General features: G+C 38.4%; 1 protein-coding gene across 1 annotated transcript in view; it reads right to left on the reverse strand.

The window, feature by feature from the left end:
* LARS2 (leucyl-tRNA synthetase 2, mitochondrial) overlaps nucleotides 1-22268 on the reverse strand; it is a 155549-nt gene that overhangs the window by 30371 nt on the left and 102910 nt on the right. Inside the window, exons 19-20 of the mRNA XM_014062366.2 lie at nucleotides 14049-14160; nucleotides 7116-7243 (exon numbers count right to left, since the gene is read on the reverse strand). Coding sequence (XP_013917841.2) covers nucleotides 7116-7243; nucleotides 14049-14160 — 240 coding nt within the window. The remainder of the gene's footprint in view (nucleotides 1-7115; nucleotides 7244-14048; nucleotides 14161-22268) is intronic.

Genomic DNA, 22268 nt, shown 5'->3' on the forward strand with positions numbered 1-22268 from the left:
TCGGCACTGCCTCCTCCGTCCCCGCTGCTGTGTTCGACAGGCATCTTGCATTTATGGCGGATATAAACACGAGACGCCTGTTGGACACAGCAGCGGGGATGTTGCTTCTCGCCGCTGCCGTGCTCTTACCTCACCAACCATAATCCTCATTGCACATCACTGGTTAGATGTGTGTTATCTATGTATATAAGAATGGCTGTATGTATGTATATATGTATGTTCCAGAATATTAGCTTAAGCAAACATAAGCTTTAGTGAGGAAGATGTGGAGGAGGGAGTTTGCCAGAACAGAGGCCTAGGCCTTAAAGGCCCACCATGTGAGGGAGACCAAGGCCTTAAAGGGGCACTGTGTGAAAAACTTTTCTTCTTAGTAATGCCACTTTGAATGGATAGCCCCCATATAAGAAATGTAAATAAAGGTTTCTACATTTTGTTTGGTGTTAATAATTTCAAAAATGCAATAGTAAGATGGTGTGATTTAAGTTGACTTTAATAAGTAAATATTTCATTTTGTTCTGGGCAGGAAATGGATGATGTTGCCAATCCTCCTACGTCTATTGAGAATCAAGTAAACACTGACATACCAGTAGTAACATCAAAAAACTTACAAGGAAGAGACAGATGACCCAAAATTTGGGCAGCCAATATTAGGGAAACAAAGTGTCAGAGAGGGAAATACCATGTAAGCAGATGTGGGAAAACTATATCTGCTAAAAAAATTAAGTCACGGAAGACTGTATGCAAAGTTGCAAATTTGCTTGCTTCACAACAGTGATGACCGAGGAACATGAAGCAATATTTAGAGCATACAATGCTATGAGCCTTAATGAAAAGTTACATTACATTGGCAAATCTACATGCAGGTAATCAGTGCCTCATCCCGCATCACAAACAAAACCTTCTAGGTGCAAATTCAGTTTCCTTCTACCATATGTACATAGGAAATGCAGCAATTTGTGTTGGCAAGGATTTTTATCTAGGAACACTGGCAATCAGTCAAAAGCCAGTGTACAATTTACCATAGCCAGAAAGATTTAACTACCAGGAATGTGGTGGCTCAATGGCTAAGATGCTAAGCTTGTCAATCGGAAGGTTGGCAGTTCAGTGGTTTGAATCCCTAGCACCGTGTAACAGAGTAAGCTCCCATTACTTGTCCCAGCTTCTGCCAACCTAGCAGTTCGAAAGCATGTTAAAATGCAAGTAGAAAAATAGGGACCACCTTTGCTGGAAGGTAACAGTGTTCCGTGAGCCTTCGGCTTTTAGTCATGCTGGCTACAAGACCATGGAAAAGCTGGCTCTTCGGCTTTGAAATGGAGATGAGCACCACCCCCTAGAGTCGGGAACAATTAGCACATATGTGTGAGGGGAACCTCTACCTTACCTACAGATAAGAGGGGGAGGCACTCCCATAAGCAATTCTTTGCTACAGCCAGACAAATATTAATTGACCATATTAATTCATTTCCAAGGGTAGAGTCACATTATTGTCGTGCTAGAAATAAAAAAGAGTATCTTGAATCTTCACTGAATGTAAGCATCATGTACGAGCTGTATAAAGAAAAAAGCAGCAAAATGGGAATTGAAACAGGCAAACTCTGTTACTACCAAACTGTAATCAACAATGAATTTAACCTGACATTCCTCATATCCAAAAAGGATCGCTGTGACCTTTGTGAGGAATATAGAATTGCCTCTTCAATTGGGCAGGTACCATGTTTTGCCAAAAATAAGACAGGGTCTTATTTTCTTTTGATGCCTGAAATAAGCGCTTGGCCATATTTTTGGGAAAGCCTTATTATTTTTAAAGTGCAGGAGGAAGCGAGCGTGGTCACCTCATGGCTGCTGCTGTGTTGCAATATTTTCAGGGAGGGCTTATTTTTAGGGGCAGGGCTTATTTTAGCACAAGAGCTCAAAAGTCCAATTTGGGCTTATTATCTGGGAAGGTCTCATTTTGGGGGGAAATAGGGTAAAAGAAATGCTACAAAAGAAATATGATTCGCATATCCAACAGAAGAATCTAATGAGAAATCACAGGCAGGAACAAAACTAGGCTGGTAATATGTTTTGACATGGAGAGTGTCATCAGTTTGCCAAAATCTGGTACAAACAGGTTTTTTTTTCAAGCATAAACTTAACTTCTACAATATGACTGCTCACACATCACATACAGAACAAGAGTACTGTGCCTTTGGATGGAATTAATGGGAGGACGTGCTGTAAATGATATAGCTAGTGTGTGGTACAAATTTTGGAAAATGTAGTGCAAGATCAACCACATGCAGTGCATCTAACATTATGGAGAGACTGTGTTCCACAAAATAGGAACTCACATATGTCTTTTGTAATAACAGATTTTCTTTGGAATCACCCAAACATTGAAAGCATTGAAATGAAGTTTTCTGTACCAGGCACTCTTGCATTCAAGAAGTGGATAATATGCATAGCATAATTGAATGTGCTATGCTACCAGCAGAATCTTTTTCATCAGTTTCTTTCCTAAGATTGCTGAAAAAAGCCAAGCAACACCAGCTGTTCAAAATCATACAGTTGAAGCCCACACATTTTAAAAATTACACCATGTGTTCAAAGCAGTTTCAGCACAGTAATGTGCCATATGCTAAAGTTTCACAACTAAAATTCATCCAGACCCATTAAACAGTAAGGTTCAAGACAACTTTTGCTGTTCACCATCCGTGCCTTTGAAAAGAAGACGAGGAGCGTTCGTGGGAAACCTGCTTCATCAACACTACCCGCTGCATCTGTTACATTGCCTGTGTCTAAGACAGAGTTACAGGTACACACACAATGCAAAGCAAAACAAGATGACATAGAAAATATGCTCAAATGGATGCCTAAAGTTGATAATGGCTATTACTGCGCCATTTTGAAGAAACAGTTACACAAAACTGGGGTTAAATAGTTATTCTTGGTATTAAGACAGGAATTTAGAGCCGAGGTGGCGCAGTGGTTAGAGTGCAGTACTGCAGCCACTTCAGCTGACTGTTAGCTGCAGTTCGGCGGTTCAAATCTCACCGGCTCAGGGTTGACTCAGCCTTCCATCCTTCCGAGGTAGGTAAAATGAGGACCCAGACTGTGGGGGCAATATGCTGACTCTGTAAAACCGCTTAGAGAGGGCTGAAAGCCCTATGAAGCGGTATATAAATCTTACTGCTATTTACATTCTTACATTTAATGCTGAACCTTCATAGTAAATAGTAATTTACAAGCATTTTATGATCACAAAAACAAATTTGAATTAATATCACATTGAATTCAGTGCTTTTTTCAAAAAAAAAATTATTAAACTTTGTAATTCTCATTTTTATGGTGTAACTTAGTGTGACAAGGTTCTAACTGATATTTGGAGCCTCCAGTATGACCCCATGATGAGTCACCATCAGCCTCATTTTTTCTGCATGCACTATTTGTTGGTAGGCTCTCATACCAAAATGTTTCCTTCTACATTCAATGGGGTAACCAGTACAATTTTTCAAATGTTTAAGGCTCATTTCCCCAAAAATGGTCGCGACACACATAGAATGCTGTAATTCTGAGGTAGTGAAGAGCCATATCAGTCTTTTACTGATTTAAAACAAGGAACTTCAGTCACAATCTCAGTTACTTTTCCATTTAATTTCTGCCCCATTCCTTAACTTAAATATATGCAGTTGTATGAAAAACATAATTATAAAAACCATGCATGAGAACCAGCCAATGTACTATGGTGTCAGGCATGCAGGTAGTCCTTGAGTTATGAATGTAAGGGACCCTGTCCATTCCATCCGTAACTCGAGAATTAAAGGGAGTGAATCTCGTACTTTGAACGACATCACTCCCTTTCACTCACACATTCACTAATTAAATGCATGGGCGAATGTGTGGCTTATTAAAAGCACATGAAGTATCTTGGGGTGGGGAAGGCTATAGGGGCCTAGTGAGGGAACAGGCCACCTATTTCAAACCACTAAAGGCCTACCCTGATCCACAGGTACCTCATTCTCCCTCCCCTGTGGTTGCCACAATTGCTTTCCCCCATCCTTATGAAGATCTGTCTCCTCTCCAGTCTGTTTCTTTCCCTCCTTTCTCATCAGTGAAGGGCTTAATGAGACCTCCAATGCCGAGAAAGCAGCCCCGCAAGACCACATGCAGCTTTTTGGGCCTGCATTCTTACCCAGATCAGCTTGATGAGGACTCTGGCGTTGAGAAAGCAACCCCGAAAGGCCGCACACAGCCTTGTGGGGCTTCTTTCTTGCCCCTTGACGAGTCCTCTGGTGCTGAGAAAACAGCCTGAAAAGCACAAGTGGGATTCAACTGGTTCTCGCGAACCATTAGTTAATTGCTTATGCAGTTCAGAAAACTGATTAAAATTAAGTGCAAGAGAGGGTTTTTTTAACCTCTTTTTCCCTTCAGTTAATAGCTCCACTTAACAGTTGCAGCTGAAATACAGTCGATACACACTGAATCAAGTCAATAAACAATAGAAATTGATAGGATTAGGGCAGGAAAACTCATCAATCACCCACCTAGGGATGAGATTAACTTGAAGGGAAAACCTTCAGGAAGAAGGAAAAGACTACAAACATTTTCATTATAAAGAGTATAAAGTAACACTTCTGTGATCAGCTGAAACTCCCTGGAGTTTCCTAAGACCTTTTATAGTGCTGCAGTGTTGGCTACTTCTTGTTTGTTCTTGGGGGGAAAAATACAGGAGGGGACAATGATGCAGCTTGATCATACAGGCTATGAATTTAGTGAATGTGTGGTCCAGCCAGCTGTATTGCTTCTGCTGTGAAGCACCCAATTTAGAACATATAGAACATAGAATAATAGAGTTGGAAGGGTTAATGGCTTTTGGCAGCACATCCAGGCTTTCAATTAGCTTGAGCAGCTGCTCTTAATTTCCCTCTCAGCTGCTGCATTTGCTTTGGGGTTGCCTTTTTTTTAAAAGGGGGAATGGCTGTTTTATGTTTTTTGCATTGTTTTAGTGGTGCGTGGCACTGTGCATTTGGGGTGTACTTCCCTCACTCTTTTTGAAAGCCTCTAGTGATGGAGTACCCACAACTTCTGAAGGCAAGCTATTCCATTGGTTTACTGATCTCACCCTTAGGAAATTTCTCCTTAGCCCTATGTTGCTTCTCTCTTTGGTTAGTTTCCATCCATTGTTTCTTGTTGTGCCGTTTGGTGTTTTGGAAAATAGATTGACTCCTTCATTTTTATAGGAGCCTCTCAAATTTCCTGACAGAACAATTAATCAGTGGAACAACTTCCCTCCAGAAGTTGTAAATGCTCCAACACTGGAAGTTTTTAAAAAGAGATTGGATAATCATTCATCTGAAGTGGTTGTAGCAGTGTTTCCTGCCTAAGTAGGGGGTTGGACTAGAAGACCTCCAAGGTCCTTTCCAACTCTGCTATTCTATTCTAAATATTGGAAAACTGCTATTTTATTGGCCTATTTTATTGTGAGTTGGACTAAGGAGAAATTTCCCCAATCAAGTTGGCCACGCCCACTTAGTCACATGACCGATTTCCCACAGAAAACACAGGGAGCCACAAAATCTGGGTAGGTGTGGCTGGGGGTGTGTGCCATGTGACTGGGTGGGAGTGACAATGAGTTGGCCATGCCCCCCCTCACATGACCACCCACCTACCCATGACCTCCCACTCACATGACCACCATGCCCACAGAACTGGTAGTAAAAAAAATTGAATCCCACCACTGCTTGAAAGGTCATGTGCAGCCTTTCAGGGCTGTTTTCTCGGCACTGGACTTGTCAAACTGATGTGGGGCGAGAAAGCAGCCCGAAAAGGCTGCGCATAGCCTTTCAGGGCTGCTTTCTTTTGTGCAAAGTACTTGAGGATTGTGCCCTGTAGGCTTTGGCAGCTCTTTGCTGGTAGGGACAGGGCTTCGGAGGGACCTGCAAGCTCCACAGTGATAACAAAGGCTTTTTGCAAAAGGCTGCTGAAGCCTACAGGAACGCAATCTCTTTCCAGGCTTTGGCAAGGAGGGAAGGCTAGAAGGACCAAAGCCTTCCCTCTGTTTGCAACATCCAGAGCTCAATTTGCAAAGAATAGAGACCTAAACCACAAGATTACACAAGATTTCTTGCTACTGATCTCACAGTATGTTAGGCCTTTGTTCTCTATGAATGCAAGTAATGAAACCATGACAGAGAGGACAAATTTGCAAGGTAAGTGAGTCTCCACAGGCTAAGTGCCTGTGAAGACCCGGCTGGGGAGCAGGGGGGAGGAATATTGCAGAACCTCTGTGGTCGTTCGTAAGGGTGAACAACTGCTGTTGGTATTACAAGATTCATAATTTTGGGATTTCTTCATAAACGCTAGGGGGGAATTATTATGTATCTTCAAATGTTTGCTATGGGAACGCTTGTAACCTGGGGATTACCTGTAGTTGAAACTAGAATTTCCTTCTGTAGAAGGTATATAAATATAAAGGGAAGGTCTATGTTTCGACATGTTTGAATATTTACTTATCTCCATCACATTTGACATATTTCTTGTAAGCAGAAATGAATGATAACTAAATCATGCATTGTTCTGGAGGGACAAAAAATTAAGTACAGATTGCACAGGTATACATAAAAATATATTCTATATCTATTTGGGTAAGAAAGTATATGTAAACAATAAGCTCACTCATTATTACAGTTTTTTTCTCTATAAATTGCTTTACATTCTGTGCTGACCTTCTACGTGATGTCCCCAAACAACTCCTAAAACAATCAATAAAAGAAGTACTCCCCAAAAATGTTTTGCATTTTGAATTTGCATTTAGATACTTTCACAAACCTATTACTGCAAGGAGATATATTTTTATATTAATGCAACTTAAAAAATAATGTGCAGTGGCCAGAAAACAATAAATAGTTCTTTCAGGCAATGGATTTTTGTGGTGAGCAGCCACAAAATAAGACATCCCCCCAACATGAGATCTAATGGGTCTTTTGGTCCAAAATATATAAACAGTAAATGTTTGAAGACAATGAACAACAAAACATACATCTACATACTTCCCCAATTAATTTGATGTGATGAGTATTCAAGAATATTACACATATCTTGTTGGTCATTCTTGAAGTAAAAACACATTTACTCACCAGTACTGACACTTCTACTATGTCTGGCAATTGAAAATATTTAGGATCTACAGTGGGCCAAGGCTGCTGCAGTATATCCATGTCCCAGTGATGATGAGTACAGAGTTTGTCTGGAACTTGTGATAGTCCTGAAATAAAATATCAATAGATAACTTATATTTAGGGAAATATTTTTACAGTTTGTTTACTTAAGTTTTACAGATGCTAGAGTGAAAATGTTAATAGCTTGTTTTATACTAATGGACCAAAAACTGAACATTCAAAGAATACAAGATTACATCTAAAGAGTGGTGTGTGTGTGTATGTGTGTGTGTGCGCGCGTGCGCGCACGCGTGCATGCATGCATGTATAATTTTACTATTACAAAATCACACATTTAACTGAAAAGGTTGATGACTCTGTTTTAAAAACAAAAAAGAATTATAAAACATAATCACTACATTTAATCCTACAAGATAAGAAAATATGCATTCCTAAATTTACTTTCTCAGAGACATGGAATTAAATTAGATGGTATAAAAAGAGACAAACTTCAATCCCAACACCTTATTTGGGGCTCTTAAGAAATAATGGGACCAAAAATGTGGACCTTTTTTGCTTTTTTAAAAAAAGTTTTGGAATATTTAACCAATTAAATGATTGTTTTAAGCCTTGCAAAAATCAACTAGAACAATAGAGGCAATTTTCCCCATTCCCTTAATCTTCTGCAAGGGTTAAAATAGTAATTTTACTACTACACCCCAACCGTACAAGGTTTCTAAAATTCAACCCCACCCCTTACAGCACCATTAGCAGTACTACTGTACTTGCAGCCCCAGGCTAGCAAAAAACAGAAGGTGGGAAACGGGAAGGAGCAACACATTCCAATACAGGAAAGAGCAATACATTCCAATGTTGTCAATCACCAGCTCTAGTGAATACTATCAGTAGTGGGGAAGAAACTGCAAAAATATCTGGAATGGCAGAGGGTGTCCTTGTACATAAAGAACTGAATAAAATAAATATTTTACAATAATATTAAGCAGGTGGTACTCTCAAATAAGGTCTGCAACCTGGATAAAGTTAACAACTCAGCATGTCCTATTGAAATAAACTGCTTATGGCAAGTTCATTCCAAAGTTGAGAAAAGACAATGCAAATATTTAAATAGCTGTCCTTCAACAGAAAAGAATTATCACTTGAAGACAGCCAATCTTTTCCCCCTTAAAGCAACAACCAATACCCCATTATGTGCAACAGCTCCTAAAACACTGTCATTTACTGAAAAAAAATATATAGTAGAAATGTTAAATCATGCAACCATATTGTCAAGGTTCCAAGTAACACCCCTAAAGAAAGAAGACTCCGAGGCTTCAGTTTCATCAAAGTTCCATTTTATTAGAACTCTCATATTGGCATATCTGGGAAAACCTGAATCTGAAAGCTTCCAGGTTTTCCCCATCCAAATGAAGGTTCCACATGTCCATCACATGGTCTAATCAGGCACAGCCGCAACTGGAGATGCCTCCCAGTCACACCACTCCAGGTGCAGGGCAAGATGTCCTTGACTCTCTGTGAAAGGAATGTTATTTAGACTATATATCTCAAATGCTTCATATAAGCCCCCCTCCCATTTCCCCACAGCATTAGTTGTGGCAGGCCTGAAGGCCCAATGCAAAAGATGGCTTTCAGGCCTGACAGGCTGCCCTCCTTCATCAGAAGATTGTGTACTGTAACAAGATTAATACAGAAGGTTAAAATCAAAATCCTAATCACCTCTCCCCCCACTCCCAGGGGGACCCTTTGGCTTATCAGGATATTTATCATGGAATTGTTTGACTAGCCTACTTGCCTTCACATCCCAACTTTTCACCCAGGTAGCTTAGGACAAAGGGTACCCTTTCCAATGAAATAAATATTATAAATGACCTCTATACAACCTAGAGCAGTGATGGTTAACCTTTTTGTCCTCACGTGCTGACAATGCATGCACATCCACATCCATAATGCAATGCGTCCAACCCCCCCGCCCCGTGCATGCACGTGCAAACCCCCGCCGCATGCTCCCATATCATCCAGATAAACTAGAACCCCTTAGGTACTCATGTAGTACCTTATTGATTAGCTGCATGAACACTTATTTTATGGGGGGGGAGAGGTGGTTAGGCTGCAGTTCCCACTACTGGCAGACAGCCCGGTAGCCCTCAAGTGCTAAAAGCCTTTTGCAAGAGAGCTGTCGGGGGTTTCTAGCGAAAGAAGGCACTGAGGATTGAGTTTCCTCAATGTTCCATTTTATTAGAGATCTCATATTGGCACATCTGGGAAAACTTGTCAAATTTTCCCAGATGTGAGAAAACTTGTCTTTCCCTGAAGGCCCAATGTAAAAGATGACTTCCAGGCCTGACACATGTGAGGATTGATTGGTAGGTGTCACAGCAGGATGGTTATGGGATAGTGGACCTTGGTGAGCACCGTGACACCCAGCCTATACCAGCTTGCCAGGAGACCAATGGGGCTAAATCCACAATGGAGGGGTGGTGAACAAAGAAGGGGTGCTTTGTAGATCACGACGAATCAGCAATTTCCTTGTTTGATCCAAAGAAAACCTTCTTGATAACTAAAATGGCCACCTATTTTAGCTAGACCAAAGCTGTGACAACTGAGACAAGAAGAATTTGTGTTGGAATGATTTGTGGGCTGAAACTGGATGAGACAATTTTCATCTTCTATACCAGAGACTTAAACCCAAATAAAAGAATTCTTTTTAAAAAGGATTTTCCCAAACGTTAAAAAAAGTGACAATTCATTACATGGAGAAAAATTACAGACCTAAAAATGCAATGAACTGGCAAGGGAAGATTATGAAGCTTTAAAATAGAATGCATGAAGTTTTATCCAACTAGTTTTTTTTCAGTACAAATTGCTGATTATATTTAAAAATCAGTTTAGTTAGAGAAATCACAAACAGAAAGACCATGGCTTGATTCATCTTTATATAGGGTCAGTTACCTAAAGCTGCAAAATATCATTTTAAAAGAAGTTGGAATGCATATTTTTCTGCCATAAATCTTCCTACAATTGTCCCCTCCTTCTTTGATCTTATTTGGTTAGACCTCTTGATTGATATTCTATTGATGACAAAATTAGCGGTAGCCATAATGTCACACGAAAAGACATATAATAGTCAAATTCTCAATATTTTGTTGCGTATACAGCAGTAGTGGATTAAAAAATTTTTTACTACCGATTCTGTGGGCATGGCTTGGTGGACATGGCAGGGGCGGATACTATAAAATCACCATTCCCTCCCCACTCCAGGGGAAGATTACTGCAAAATCTCCATTCCCTCCCGATCAGCTGGGACTCAGGAGGCAGAGAATAGATGTGGATAGTTACTGGTTTTCTGAACTACTCAAAATTTCTGCTACCAGTTCTCCTGAACTGGTCAGCACCTGCTGAATACCACCTCTGGTATAGAGGTAGGGCTGGATAACTATATTTATTTCAATCCAAATAAGTATTGTTACTGTTGCTTTTTAGTTTTATAAATGTTCTTGTGATTCTACTCAGGAAAAAACTTATTCTAAAATAAAATCCACATCAAGAGTAATCAAGAGTATTATTGATAATTGGAGGAAAGGCAGAGCTGACGTCACAGCGATACGATTTCTTCTATAGGGCTCGATAGAAGTTGTTGAATTCCCCCTGCCAGAGGCTTGATGACCCTAAATCATCTTGAAGAGATGATGAAGAAGAGAGGTAACCTCTGTAGATCATAAGGAAATCACCAGCTCCTTATCTGATCCAGTGGAAGCTCTCAATCCGGTGGGGGGAAAAAGGCAGGCACTGTGTGCTGCCCAAGGCTGTGACAGCTTCGAATGAAGAAGTATGGACAAACAGTGTGGAGGCTGGGTAAGAATTTTCAACATTTTAATTTCTACTAAGACTGCCCCTGTTTAAAAGAAACTGAGTGATAGTGGGGCTGTAAAAGAAAGGGGGTGATTTATCGTTCCACTCTAATGCTTGAGTAAAAAGAATTTCAAGGATTTCAAGTAAAATTTTCATCTTGGTAGGAGAAACTATTTCTTTTTTTAAAATATTTTTTTTATTTTTAATTTAAAACAAATACAATATCCTTCTTTACATGCTGTAGAAAGTACGTCAGTTGGTTACAAAAAGACTTCCGTGCATCTCTTCCACAGTCAACAAACATAATTCATATTAATTCAAGCATTAACTCAAATATTTATACATGTCACCATCATCATATCTCCATTTTCATTTGACTATAATTGTTTAAGATTCTTCATCATAAAATATACCAAAATTTAATACATAACTACATACTGGCATTTTATTTACTATTTCTAAAATCCTCCACTAACACTAAATCCTTATGTCCTATTCTAGCTAAACATCTATAGTATTTAATAACAAAGTTTTCTAATCCTCCTTTCCAAATCACTGTTTAAAATTTACATCCAGTTTCCTTATATTATATCCATATCTGTATATTCGTTGTTATTCTTATCCTGCCTTTATTTGACTATATCCTGTATCATAACATTTTACCACTAATAATCAAAACTTTAACTATATCTAAATTGGTCCCCCTTTTTTATTAACCTTTATGTATAATCCAAAGGGATTTCTAATCTTCCTTACATGGGTACCATTCAATATTCCTATCCAATTATACTCATCATAACACTACACATTGTATACATTAGTAACATTATCAATTATTTATTTAAACTATATCTAATGTCAATAAATTTCACTAAGTTTAACTAGTTTTAAATTATATTATTCCATCTATCAATCTGTATCTTTCCAATAGCAAAACAGTTTCATATCGTCTGCCATTTGTGGTGTCAGATCTCTAATCATCTCCTTGATCAACTTTGTATGGACTCCTCTTAGCAACTCCTTGCTTATAAGATCTCTCGTGTAATCTTGATGCCCTTCTTCTGTTTCCTTAATCAGCTTATCTCTGATTGTCAGTAATGTTATCAATGCTATAGCTAATAAAATCTTTCTCTTTAAATCCATAGATTCTTTGGTTTTTTCTTCTGTATCTTGCCCTCTGGGATAAATTTCCCCTCACTTTAATTCCTCTTTCAATATTCCACTCTTTCCATTTTCAGAGACCAACCAATCACTATAAATATCAGCAAATTTAATATCTTTATATTCATTTTCCACTTAGATTTTTTGAGTTTTAACCACCACATTTTGCATTTGATAAACATCCTCAACTTCTTCATCATATTTTGCTGTTATATGCTCTAAATCTTCCAGCTTCTTTTCTGTCCTCTCATATGTATTTGATAATTTCTGTATTTCTGAAAATATCTTTTGCAAACTCAAGATTTCTGTTTGCTTTTGAAATTGTGCCATTCTCTCCAGCTAACAAACATAGCTGCTCTAGCTTGGAAGACTAATATAATTAAACATAGATTCACAAAACATTTGTTTTCACTTTTCTCTGGTTAGAAATATACTTCAAAGGGACATCTGTATGCTTCCCTTCTTATCACTCTCTATAACCAAGAAGTAAGACCTTGCAGTGCTAAGCCAAAACAATCAGCAAAGAAAAAAAGTGTTCCATTTCCAATACACAAACTCCAATACACAAACCCTTCAGCCTCCGAGCAGCATTGTTACCGTTGCAAATTTCCTTATTTCTTTTGTATCTTTTTTAGTTAGAAAAAAGAGTCCAATCTTTAAATGGGTTAGAACACCCACAGCAATGAAAGAGGAAAACTTTAGTCGATAGGTTACAGAGAATAAAAGAAAAAAATAGAAGAAAACTTAATCCATTTTAAAAGGCTTGCATAAATTCCATCCATGAAGATAGCATTTAAAAACTAAGATAACCACGGTCCAAAACCATTCCAAATTTAATTCCGCCGCTTGATTCTTCTGTTCTCCAATTTAAATTAATTTTAAGTTTTTTATAGGCAGTCTCTTTTTAAAACAGTAAAAGTTCCTCAACAGCTGGAAACACTTTCTCTTTCCATATCCTTCTGTTTTGGAGCCGCCCCGACTTCGTCAGCCTTGGCTAGATTTTTTGTCGCCGGCTTGAAGAACTTCTCTTGCATTGATCAGGGACTTTATGATGTCCCTGAGATCAGCAAGACATATTTTTCCTGTTCACCATCTCTTTGGGATTGGACCACCCAGTGGCAAAAGTATCGGCTGTGGTCTCGGAACATCGAGACCGCACGTCTGTGTCGTCGCGACGTTGGCGCCTGCTCAATGTCAGGAGAAACTATTTCTATACCTTCTTTTCCAAAGCCTTGTCTGAATCAAGGTTTATAGCATGTAAAAGCTGAAGAAAAGCCCCATCACACTTTTAAATTAAAGCCCACATTCCAAATTGAGAAACGTTATTAACATAAATGAGTTTGCTGCTCTGTTCTGGCTTTTAGTATTGGATCCCTGTTTCTGAACCATTTTGAGATATCTGACCAGGTTAATATATTGCCATGTTTTAAGCAGCAATATATATCAATTAGTCGTTAAACATTCCACATTTATACATTGATATACAGAATCATAAAGTTTCTAGCCATCTCTTAATTAGCATCTCCAATCTGATATAGTCCAGATATATTTGAATAGAATGGCCATTATCTCCAGCCAAAATAATTGATGGGTATGCTAATCAGCATGAGATTTCTAAGCCAAAACATCTTCCAGGGACCAATTTCAGACTGACATATAACCAACTGAATGTAGTTAATTCAACCACTACATTTAGAATTGTATTCCAGTTTTTTTCCCCGTTAAGCAAATCAGGAGAATACTTCTCTGAGTGGTTTGATACTAGTGGGATGGATTGTTGTCTTTGTGTTTTACTGATTGTTGTGGGCTACCTAGGATCTTTGTATGAGATTGGAGGCCATATAAGTTCCACAAATAGCTAACTAAATTCATAAATAAAGTTACCTTTCCAGATCTCTGAAGTCAGGTGTGGTGCCAATGGGGCAAGCATAACAAAGAGAGTTGCCAGAGCATCTTCAAATTCTGCACTATGGATGATAAGCTGTTCAGATGCTTGCTATGAAAGGAAAGAATGAAAGAATGGATTTTGTTAACTGTGGGGAAAAAATTAACATATTAACAAGTTTGTAATAGTATACTGTAGCATTTGACATTAAATGAAAAATTATCTATAACTTTTTTTCATAATAACATGATGAAAACATTGTAGAATCCAGTTCACAGAAATGTCAGTTTTTAGCAAATTTCAAAGAATGCTCCTGAAGATAAGGCTTCAAAAAGCAAGCCAGAAATAAGCAAATGTGACAGATACGTTAGGCAAAACATATACACCCAGCTGGCCTTGGTTTTGTGGACTTCAATTGCTAGAATTGCTCAGCCATAGGGAATTCAGAGAATTAAAAATCCTCACATCTTAAAGTTGCTAAAGTTGAAAAACACTCTAGATCAGTGGTTCCCAAACTTTTTCAGTCCACCGCCACCTTGGTGCTACAAACTGATCCTTAGTGCCCCCTCCCAACCCAGAATTCAATTTTTTTTACTACTGGTTCTGTGGGCGTGGCTTTGTGGGCATGGCTGGGGGTCATGTGACTGGGTGGTTTACACGACGGAAGGAAGATAGTAACAGTAAAATTCAAAACTGTAACCATTAATTGCACATTTATTCAATCCAATTTAAAAACCTTTTTAGTTAATGTTAATTCAACAAAATTGTTGAACGTGATCCAGTGATACCAGGTTTTCAAAGTCTCCAGAACTCCAGGATGTGGGACCCAGAGGATCCCTGTTTTTAAAAACCTGGTTACAGGCAGAGGAAGAGCTCAAGACTCTGATCTTCTCTTTGTCTGCACAAGCCACAGGGGGAACTTGGGGTACCCAAAACTAGAACCCCTGATTTCTAGATTTAAACCTTAAATATTGAAATGGCCCATTTCTTCCCAACTTCCAATGAAACCATTCCATTTACTGTCACGCAAATCTCCCTTGTGGGTAGGATGGATTCCTTTCCCCCTATGTATTTCCCATCCGCCTCCTCGACTTTCCTGCTGTATTTATGATTGGCAGGGTGCTCTTCTCTCTCACCATAGACTGGGGCCAGGGAGCAGCCTGAGCACCGGCAGCATGAAAAGCAGCGGCAGAAAAATCTGGGCCAGAGAGGGAGGGAAGACATGGTTTGGGGGGAGAATAAAGCTCTGTTGCCATGCAGGAAGGCCTCTGCCATTGCATCACTAGGTCTCCCTGCAGCCCCTTTGCATGCTCGCCTTCCCTCAAAACCTGCTCCGTCTCACCTTTGGCCTGCTCCGCGCTTAATGAAACCGGTGGAGCCTGGGCTGAAGCAGCCGGGGAGTGCTGCAGGCTTGACATGTGGTGGGCCGAGGCGGGTGGGTGAGATAGAAACAGAGGCTCTAACGGCGGGACCCTCTTTCCACGCTGCCAGCTGGCAAGGGCTGCTGCTCCAGCGCAGGCCAGCAGAGAAAGAGAGGCAGCTCCCTCCTCTGCCACCTCTTGCCCCTCCAGGGCCCTCCTCTCTTTCTCTCTCTCTCTCTCTCCCTCCCTCCCTCCCGGGCTTAGGAATCCGCCTCTCTGCTCCCCCACTTCCGGGCTGCAAAGCAGATGGGAGACTGATACGCTCAGGCTTTGGTGCCTCAACTCGCCAAAGAAGCTTGGCTCCTACAGCAACCCTAGATCGCTTTTTTCAATCCAAGTTTTAAAAAAATAAATAAATCAGGGAGGAGGGGCACAAAATGGAATAGCCAGGGGAAGAAGGCGGGGCTTAGCAGTGAGAAGACGGACTTTCAGGCATTTCCTGAATGACCATCTATACCGGAGTCTTTTTTGGACGATTCGTTTGAATCTAAGCTGTCCCGTAGAGACAGTGACGTGGGAGGAACTCCAGTGGTCCCAGAGATGTTCGCAAAATCTCTGGGAACCTAAGGAAAGCCTTCCTAATCCAGTGACTTCCGGATCGGCTCGATGCTGACTGCAACTGCAAAGGCCCAGAGAGAGAGCTGAATATGAGCATGTCGTTTGATGTGAGTTTTAAATCCTTTTTTTTGTTGGAAAGAGAACACTCTAAATTTGGAAGCTTACTTTAAAATAAGGCTGATAAGTGAGAAAAGCGGCGGTGATAAATGTTTGCCATTTGGAAGTTTATTTTTCTGTTCCTTTTTTTAATTCCTGGAAGCCGGGCTGGACTTTCTTGTAATTTGAATCAGCTTTTTGCGTTCCTTCTCTTTGTTGTTGATACCTTTAACTTTGAATCTAATGGGGCACTAAATCTTAAACTTAAAGTGCTTTGAAGATCTGGTTTTTTGTTTGTTTGTTTTTCTTCATTGCCTTTTAGCCCTTTTGATGTTTTTTTTTAAACAATTAGTAACTAACAAACGCCACGGAACGGACTAAAACGGACTAAAACAAGCTGTAAACTACAAGCCAACACTGCCATCTTGTGGACTCGAACTTTGTTATTAAAATCCCCCCTGTAATACATTTGATTTACGTGTTTACGCAGCTGGGAACCTGTGAGATAAAACAGCAAAGCTGAGAGTGACCTTGGAGAGACTCTTATCTTAGGGGGGGGGGGGAAAGAGTCCGGAAAAAATCATTTGTTTTAGCTTGTTGGCATCCTTTCATCTCCCAACACCTTTTTCATATTACCGGCTGTGGAGACATCGACATTGAGTTTTTCTCTTTTGATCATCACCATCATCCTTTTGATCTTTTACATTTTTTTTTTCTTTTCTGTTTGGATTATTCTTTTTAACCTTTGGATCACCTCTTGACTATTTACATTTTTTCTGCTTCTTTCTTTTCTCACTTGTAACTGAAGCACCCCCTCTCCCCTTTTTGGAGGGGGGGTGTCCTCCTTTTCTTTTTTACTATTTCATATTCTCTTATTTATATATATATATATATATTTATTGCATTCTTACTGCACTTCATCTTTGAAACAAAAAAAAGTTTCCTTTTCTTTCCTTCCTTTTCTCTCCCTTCTCTCTTTTCCTTCCCTTTCTCTTTCCCCCCCTTTCTTATCTCCCCCCCTCTCCTCTGTGTACTTTACATACTTAATCCACCATACTTATAACCCTCCACCCTCTAATACTAATTGGCTATGAGTAGAAAAGCAGCTGCCTCTGGCTTTACATCAACCCCTGCCCCCTCACCTGCGGGAGGCCAGAGGACAACACAGACGATGTCCCATCAGGAAAAAGAGAAGGAAGCCAACTTTGAAACACTTATACAAATGATGCAGAAGATGCAAGCAGGAAACGATACCCTTGTAAAAAAAATGGAGGCAATGGAACAACAAAACCAAAGCATAGTGCAAAAAGTTGATAATATGGAAGGAAAAGTAGAAAGTATACACAACTGGATGCTGAAATACGAAAATAGGATTCAAAAAATTGAAAATAAGATTCAAGAAGGAGAGAAGAAAACTGAAAAGCTAGAGATCAGACTAAGTGATGTAGAAAGAGAGAGCAGTGGAATATTAAGATGGGAGATGGACAGGTCTGAATTTTTTTTAAGATTTCAAAACATAGAAGAAGAAAAAGGAGAGGACTTAGTTCAGATAATTTCAAATATTTTGATAGATGTTCTGGGGATGTCAAAGGACCAAATAAAAGAAACAATTGATGAGACTTTTAGAGTATACACAAGATATGCAATGAGAAATGCTCTTCCAAGGGAAGTGCATGTAAGATTTACTAAGAAAACAATTAAATCACAAATCTTACAGAAAATGAGAGATAGAAAATTAGAATATAAAGGTAAGGAGATTGTAGTACTCAAACAAATTCCAAGAGAGGTGAGAGAGAGGAGAAGAGAATATCAATTTCTGACCAAAGCATTGATAAAAAAAGGTGTTAACTACAGATGGCTCATACCGGAAGGTTTATTATGTACTTGGCAAGGACAAAGACACAGGATAGATACAACTGAGAAGGCAGAAGCTTTCTACGAAGAATACTTTAGAGAAACGGCGGAGAAAGCCGGGAAAGACGATGCAGTGATACAAATACTGGAACCACCTGTAACCGCGACCGAAAAAATAGAAGGAGCAGTAGGTGGAAGTGAGAAAGAAGGGGAGACAGGGAATGGGAGCCGCAAAGAAAAACGAGAACCTAGATCCACTAGAGCGATAAACCCTGTATATAAAGTATAAACATGGAAGAAAGAAAAATGATTACAATTAACATTAATGGACTCAATTCGGTAACTAAAAGGAAGAAAGTATTCCATAAATTAGAGAAATTACAACTTGACATAATCTGTCTGCAAGAAGTACATATTCAAAAGAAATATGAACATTTACTAACTCAACCAAAGCTTGGGAAAATGTTTTCATCATTGGCAAATTGTAAGAAAAGAGGAGTGGTCTTCTATATTAAAGGCAACATCCCAACAAAAGTAGTATACGCAGAGGAAGAGGGAAGAATTTTGATGGTGGAAATTATGGATACCAAAAAGACACTCCTAATTGGAATCTACGCCCCCAATGAAAAACAAGATGAATTCTACAAAAAACTACACAAAAAAGTTTTGGAACTAGACTATGCTGATATTTGTATGATGGGAGACTTTAATGGCATTGTGAATCAAAATATGGACTATAAAACACATAAAACAAAAAAATTAAATAGGAAGCCTCTGCCGAAATCTTTTTTTAGGATGACAGATGAACTAAATTTAAAAGATATATGGAGAGAAAGAAACGCTAAAAAAGAACAATATACCTTCTACTCAAATAGACATTCTTCATTCTCTAGAATAGATATGATATGGGTTTCAGCGGGAGTTGAGCTCCAACATAAAAGAAATTGAGATTGAAGCAAGTACCTGGGCGGATCACAATCCAATTTTAATTAAATGGAAAGGCCAAAGGGCAAGATCTAGATGGACACTAAATAACACTATATTGAAAGAAAAAGAGTTTGTACAAAAAATGGAAAAAGAGCTAGTCCGTTTTTTTAAAGAAAATAGGAAAGAAGATATGTTGTTGCAGAATCTCTGGGACACAATGAAGGCTGTTATCAGAGGTTTGACAATAGATTACACAAGGAAGAGAAACTAAAAAAAAAGACAAATGCATAAAGCGTTAGACAATGACTATAAAATACTTGAAAGAGACCTACAGAGAGCACCACAAAAAAAAATGTTAAAATAAAAATGGACATAATTAAACACAAAATGGACCTATTAGAAAAGGAAGAACTGGCACAAAAAATTAGAGGTGCCAAACAGAATTATTTTGAAAATGCGAACAAACCAGGCAGGTGGTTAGCATATAAGATGAAAAAAGAGAGAGAGACAAAGAAAATACTTCAACTAAGAGATAAACAAGGAGAAATTCAATATGGAAATACCGAAAAAAATATATTATACATGACTACTACGTTAAACTCTATGAACAAGAGAAGGTGGAGGAGGGACGAGTCAAAAAGTATCTACAAGATGCCAATCTCCCCCAGGTACCGGATGAAACTAGAACAATGTTAGAAAGAAAAATAACAATGATAGAACTAACAGAGGCACTTAAAAAACAAAATAATGGGAAAGCCCCAGGACCAGATGGCCTACTCGTGGAATTCTACAGGACATTTGAAGAAATATTGACCCTCCCATTCCTACAAGTCATGAATGAAGTGATAACTGAGAACCAAATACCGAAGTCATGGTCAGAAGCGTATATCACATTACTACCCAAGGAAGAGACTGATTTAACACAAATCAAGAATTATAGACCAATTTCTTTATTAAACTCAGACTACAAGCTATTTGCATCTATACTAGCTGAGAGACTTAAAAAATACTTAAATGGCTTCATCCATTCAGATCAAAATGGCTTTTTACCTAAAAGACAAATTAAAGACAATATGAGAATAATTTTGAATACCTTGGAATACTATGAGGCCCACCCAGAAAAACAACTGGCACTGATGTTCCTCGATGCGCAGAAGGCCTTTGATAATGTGAATTGGCAGTTTATGTTTTTGCAACTGGAGCAGATGAACTTTGGCAAGAAATTCACTCAAAGTATACGAACGATATACCAGAAACAAGCAGCAAAGATAATGGTAAATGGAGAACTAACAGAACCGATTGAAATAAAGAGAGGTACAAGACAAGGCTGCCCACTATCACCGCTACTCTTTGTCCTAACACTAGAGGTCTTAAATAGAAAGATCAGAGAAGAAGAAGAAATAAGAGGAATGAAAATTAAGAGAGAAGAGTATAAACTGCAAGCGTTCGCAGACGACTTAGTTTTCATTCTCGAAGATCCATTAGAAACCGCACCCAAATTGTTAGAAAGAATAGAGGAATATGGAGAAGTAGCAGGCTTGAAAATAAACAAAGATAAAACAAAGATCATGACAAAGAATATCCCAGCTACACAAAAGGAACAGTTGTCAGAAATGTTGCAGATTCAAAACACAAGTAAGATTAAATATTTGGGGATACATTTATCACCTAGATGTAGCACTCTTAAAGAGGATAATTATACCAGATTAAAACAACAAATAGCAATCGATTTGGAGAAATGGGAAAACTTGCATTTATCAATGATGGGAAGAATTTCCACAATTAAAATGAACATTCTACCTAGAATTCTATATCTGTTTCAGACAATCCCAATTAGACTGGGTAAGGATTTTTTTCTAGACTTAAATAAAATAGTTTTGAAATTTATTTGGCAAGGGAAAAAAGCTAGAATAAAGCTTAAATTACTACAAGATGTTAGATCAAGAGGAGGTTTTGGTTTACCCGATTGGGAGCTATACTATCAGGCAGCAAATCTGATGTGGATTAAGGAGTGGATATCATTAAAAAACTCTAGATTATTGAACGTAGAAGGTCACGATTTGCTGTTGGGATGGCATGCTTTCTTATGGTATAAGGGAAGTAAACCACATGGTTATTTTAAAAGACATTATATAAGGGAGGCGTTGTTGTTAAATTGGGAAAAGATTAAAAAATTACATTATTTAAAAATTCCAGTCTGGACATCAACAACTGAAGCATTCTCGTATCCGATAATACATAAAAAGGAACAAACAGTTAGATATATAGAATTATTGAATACAGAGGGTGAGCTCAAATCTAGTCAAGAGTTGAAGCAAGAAGGGATGGAAATGAACTGGTATTCATATGTACAGATACAATCTAGATATAATGAAGATAGAAAAACTAAAGGTCTCTATAATAAAATGACTGAGCTAGACAAAATTCTAACAGGTACTGATGAAAAAGTAATTAAAAAACTATATGGATATTTATTGGAGTTTAAATTGCATGAAGAACAAGTTAAAGAAACTATGATTGCTTGGGGGAAAATTTTTAAGTATGGGATTGATTTAGAGAATTGGCAGAAATTGTGGTCTCAAAATTACAAAATGACAATGTCTACTGCATATAGAGAAAACTTGTATAAGATGTTTTACAGGTGGCATCTACCCCCGACCAGAATCGCAAGAATGTTCAAGAATAAATCAGAAAAGTGTTGGAAATGTCACCAGATACCTGGCTCATACTACCACATGTGGTGGACTTGCACTGAAGCCAAAAGATACTGGACTAAAATCCACATGTGGTTGGAGAAAATGATACACAAACAAATAGACTTTAAACCAGAGGTCTTTTTATTGGGGATCATACCAGAAACCTACAACAAAGACTTAAAATATCTGATTGTAAATGTGTTAACAGCAGCCAGAATTGTATTTGCAAAAAACTGGAAAAACGAAACAATACCAAAACAGGAAGAAGTTATCCGAAAAATAATGGACTGTGCTGAAATGAGTAAATTGACATTTGAAATTAGAGAACAAGAGGATGAACAATTTTATAAGATATGGGATTTGTTTTATCGGTGGCTAGGGGAAAAAAAAAACTTTGGAAATGAAAAATGATATACTTATGCCTTAATTGAAGAAAGTAAATGATGATATAATTATGCTGTGAAATAATCTAATAATGACACAATGAAGTATTAATATAAGGTCTGGGGATATAATGTATAAGGTTAAGAACTTATTATAATGATATTTCGCTGCTGATAAGCAATTCTAATAGGGGAACAAATGAAAACTGGTATATATAGGCAGCGATGCCTTGTTGATCAATGAAGGAATAAGATCTCTGTTTGAAGGTATGAAATGCAAGATT

Source organism: Thamnophis sirtalis, unplaced genomic scaffold (assembly GCF_051295495.1).
Source record: "Thamnophis sirtalis isolate CommonGarterSnake01/CBP01778 unplaced genomic scaffold, rThaSir2_p1.2 scaffold_4, whole genome shotgun sequence".
In the NCBI taxonomy this organism is placed as follows: domain Eukaryota; kingdom Metazoa; phylum Chordata; class Lepidosauria; order Squamata; family Natricidae; genus Thamnophis; species Thamnophis sirtalis.